The sequence below is a fragment of the Triticum urartu genome, unplaced genomic scaffold (genome assembly GCF_003073215.2).
Source record: "Triticum urartu cultivar G1812 unplaced genomic scaffold, Tu2.1 TuUngrouped_contig_70, whole genome shotgun sequence".
NCBI classification, from domain to species: Eukaryota; Viridiplantae; Streptophyta; class Magnoliopsida; order Poales; family Poaceae; genus Triticum; species Triticum urartu.
This window is the reverse complement of record NW_024117808.1, coordinates 1-4,397: the sequence shown is the minus strand read 5'-3', so window position 1 is coordinate 4,397 and position 4,397 is coordinate 1. Positions and strand designations below refer to the sequence as shown.

General features: G+C 43.7%; 1 protein-coding gene across 2 annotated transcripts; it reads left to right on the top strand.

Moving 5' to 3' along the window:
* The first annotated feature begins 991 nt into the window (after positions 1-991).
* Positions 992-4,378, top strand: LOC125531387 (splicing factor U2af large subunit A-like). 2 transcript variants are annotated; one of them, XM_048695804.1, is made up of 4 exons: positions 992-1,267; positions 1,970-2,292; positions 3,691-3,792; positions 4,120-4,378. In XM_048695804.1, the coding sequence occupies exons 1-4, from the start codon at positions 1,148-1,150 to the stop codon at positions 4,253-4,255; spliced, it is 681 nt and encodes a 226-aa protein (XP_048551761.1). In that variant the 5' UTR covers positions 992-1,147; the 3' UTR covers positions 4,256-4,378. The 2 variants fall into 2 exon arrangements, with proteins under 2 accessions (XP_048551761.1, XP_048551762.1); XM_048695805.1 differs by having other exon boundaries at positions 1,007-1,267; positions 1,973-2,292; positions 4,120-4,372.
* Positions 4,379-4,397: the final 19 nt, after the last annotated feature.

Below are 4,397 nucleotides of genomic sequence, written 5' to 3'. Positions count from 1 at the left end.
TACCCATTGACAGTGGCAGCTCCACCACCGCCAACTCTTGCCGCTGTAGCAAAAAATCTCGCCGGACGTAACTTCTACGATTGTTGGTTGCAGCAATGGTGATGATGCCATGGTTCGCATCCAAAACGATGGTGGTAGCAAAACATGGCACTGGTTCCAGCAAACCAAAAAAAAGTGGTAGGAAAAAACATGCAATTGGGCGCTGTTCTAGCAAAATCAAAAACGCGGTGGTAGCAAAAAATGAAGCTCTTTCTAGCAAACTAAAAGGCCAGTGGTAGCAAAAATTACAAAAAAATGGAGGCTGGTTTCAGCATACCCAAAAATGACTTGTAGCAAAAAGTTGTGCTGGTTCCAGCAAAAAAATAAACGATGGTAGCAAAAAATGCAAAATTGGGCGGTGGTTGCAGCTTTCCCGGCAGTGTTTGCAACTTTTGGCGCCACGGGTTCCGGCTATGTAAAGGTTATTGCAGCTTTCGGCATGGAAGGTCACGATGGCCGGTCTCACATAGCTCCAGTAGCGGTGGCATCAGTTGTAGCAGGGGGCTACGCCTATTACAACATCAGACTAGCCCCCTGCTACAACATCAGACGAACTGGTTGTAGCAGAGGTGTTATGCCGCTCGGAGCAACTCTCATGGCTAGGACGGGGCATAGCAGTGCCCCGCATGGCCACACATGCCGGAGATTTCCTGCGGCACCGCTCGTCTGCTTCACATTGCAATGCCACCATCTCTCCCTTTCGTCGGTCGTAGCTCGTGGGTGGCCTTGGCCCGTAGGGAAAACGCGGCAGCAAAACTTGGCTGTGATGATAAGGATTCAAGAGATAAAAGTGGCGCATGGCCTCACTCGTGTGTAACTCTCGCCTACAATAGGTGGGCGTATGTAGATGTAGATGGGACTCCGGACCTGGACTCAAACACACCCATCTGAATCTTGGCCCCAACCTCAAAGAAAAAAGAATATTGGCCCCGCATGTCAGCCAACACAGGCAATATATAAAATTTACCCGCTTCTCCCGTCCCGTGCTCAACCTGTTCCGACCTGGTTTTCCTCCAACCGGCGAACCAGCCAAACCCTAGAACGAACCGACCGAGCAGGCCATCGCCACCCCACGGACTCGCCGCTGCCGCTGCAGCTGTCGCGCCGCATGGCCGAGTACGAGGAGCGCTACGAGGGCAACGGCGACCCCGCCGCCGCCGCCGTCACCGGAGGTGCCCCGCCGACCAAGCCCTCCGGTTTCTCCGACCAACCCGACGGCCGCTCCCAGGTGCATTCCTCTGATCCACTTGATCCGAGTAGCGGTCTAGCTGAACCGTGGGTCATGTCCAGCTTGTGCGAGGTACATGCAGACTAGTGCTTCTTTGGCTGCGCAGATGTGTTGATCTGCGGAGATGTGTGCACGCCTATCTGGGCGCGGGGATTCTCGGTTGTTAGGGTCGGTTTTGTTTTGATTGGTGTCATATTCGTGGGCATGTGGGAGCGGCTACTTTTTGAAACTGCTGCGGCTCACTATTGATGTGGGATTACGTTTCTGATGTATACGTCTTGCTGCACTTTATTCTGTTGCTTCCCTCAAATTGTTTTTGTTAAGCTACTTGTATGTCATCCCTTGGTGCATTGAACTCATAATCACATGCTTTGTTAAACTTTATTATCTTATTAGCTGTGAAGATCTATGTACAAGTTCTGGATTCTGCCTTAAAGACAATTTGTGGGTGTATTCCTTTGTTGCTTGTTTGAATAATGTCTTCAAGTGGTCCATTGATGGCTTTAAATAGTAAGTATTTTGTTCCTTCATGTATGGTGATCATATTGTCGTTGATGAAAGAATATCATTCTTATATTCTACTCCCTCTGTAAACTAATATAAGAGCATTTAGATCACTAAAGATAGTGGATCTAAACGCTCTTATATTAGTTTACGGAGGTAGTACAAGAAATCTAACTAATATCTTCCTTTTGTCCCCAGCAGGAGGTACAGCCACATGAGGGAAGGTCCTCAAAATCTAGAGAGAGGGACAGAGGACGAGAGAAGGACAAGGACAAGGAGCGTGATAGAGAACATGGAAGAGATAGAGAAAGGGGCCGGGATAAGGACAGGGAGAGGGATCGGGGTGACCGGGACCGGGAACACGACCGCTACCATAGGGAGCACCGTGAAAGAAGTGAAAAAAGGGAGTACCATGAAAGAAGTGAAAAAAGGGAGCACCGTGAAAGAAGTGAAAAAAGGGAGCACCGTGGCCATTCTGATGACCATGATCGTCATCGCAGCCGTGAACGTGATGTTGAAAGGTACCATGTCTAAACTTCCATGGATTTAGTTATGTTAGTTCCACCATGCCTATTTCTGAGCTCTAGGTAACTACGTTGAAAAGCATCCGTCTCTGTTACTCAAGAGGCTTTTAATCTTTTGAAATTTTCCATGATGTAAAATTTGCTTGCCCTCATGTCGCCTTTTTAGGTGTTTGTTTTGAAGATACTTTTTGATTATGGTCTATGGTGTATATAGGAATTCTAGCATTATAGGTGTCCAGGCCTCTGGGTATGCTTTGTTTGAGCCCAAGTTCATCCTACCAAGTATTTGGTCAAGGGTTTGCTTGTTTATGTTTTGTCCAATATTGGCTAGAAAAATACTCCCTCCGTTCCTAAATATTTGTCTTTTTAGAGATTTCAACAAGTGGGATCACCATTTCAACGAATTAAGAGTGCACGAATTAATGTATGTTGCGTTAGAGATGCTCTCATGTCCAGATCAGACGTGGACCAATCTAGCAAATCCAGCAGCTACAGCAATTTTGCTGATGTGCATGCTCGCATGCACAGCAAAATGGCTGTTTAATGACTTATGGGTTTTGTTTATATAAGATTATGTTGATAGGGCTAATACTTTAGAATTCTTATTTAGTTATGTATAAGGTCCTGCAGTATGTTACTCCCTCCATTCCTAAATATTTGTCTTTATTTCAACAAGTGATTACATACGAAGCAAAATGAGTGAATCTACACTCTAATTATGTCTATATACATCCGTATGTGGTAGTCCATTTGAAATCTCTAAAAAGACAAATATTTAGGAACGGAGGGAGTATATAAGATGTTATGTCACCTTTGTTTGGGAGAAGTAAGAAAGAACCAATCTAAACCTCTCGCAGTCATGCTGTCTGGCTATCTTCAGCGCAGTAGTTATCCCATTGTGATTACAGGTTCACAACACATGTGCAAATTTGTCTAAAAAAGAACTTACTCATAATACATAATCTTGCTGGGTTCTATAAAATTTCACGATAGAAATGAGTTGTAGAGTAGTGTTTTGGAGAGTGAAGTCCAAATTGACATCTTTCAAAGTACTCAGGGAATATGCTTAACTTGGCGCGAGGTTTGCTTTTAATGTTGTTCCTTTGTGAGTGGCTACTTGCTAAAGGTTTATTGTAACCTTTGTGTGGATGGTGTTGAATTTTGTAAAATCTGTTTTCCTTTGCTAAAATGAAGGCTCTGTTAATCAATTGTTTTTTTTGGGACAGAAATAGCCAAGTCATGTTTTCTGGAGAAATGTTTTGTTATCACAGTAGAATACTAATCTAGTATCCTCCATATACTCATCCTGCCTTGGTAACATCATCTTTTATACAAAAAACCTGTACTACTAATTCTATGAAATCTAATGTATTCTGAGATAAACTGGTAATGCAGAAGAGACCGTGACAGAGATGGCCATCGCAGGCATCGCTCCCGTTCCCGTTCTAAGGGTCGTGAACGCAGATCCAGATCTCGTTCGCGTTCTCGTTCAAAGAGGTATGTGTTGAATCTCTTCCAAAGGTTTATTATCTACGTTTAACATGTCAGCATTCTGAGGAAGACAAATCACCATTCCTTTCGAGATCCGTCACAGATACTATTCTCGTATGCTGTTCTTTCATTGTTTGCACTTAAAAAATCCATGCATTGGTTTCGTGCTTTCTGCTTGGATGTCAACTGCTAATACATTGTTTATCTGATGCAAATCTTTCCTGCATGATATGTTATTTGTTATATACCTTATGCTGGTTCTATTGTATTTCTCTAGTCTGCTATTTCCTGCTTGTTGAACTACTTATATAACTGCCTGCCGCACTGAAACAGCAAGCGGGTGAGCGGATTTGACCAGGGACCATTGCAATCCATTCCTATGGTTACTCCTGGCACGACCCCAGGTATGTGTCAAACAATACTGATGTTTCTAGTTTGCATTTTTACACGTATATGTTTCTATGGTTAGGACTAAAAAAGATGATCTGTTAAGGAACTGCTAATCAGCTGTTATGCACAATTATATATTTACAAATAGCAGCTTCTGGAATGACTATGTACATCCGTTCATTTTCACTGCAATATCTATCCACATGCATTGCCATGAACTT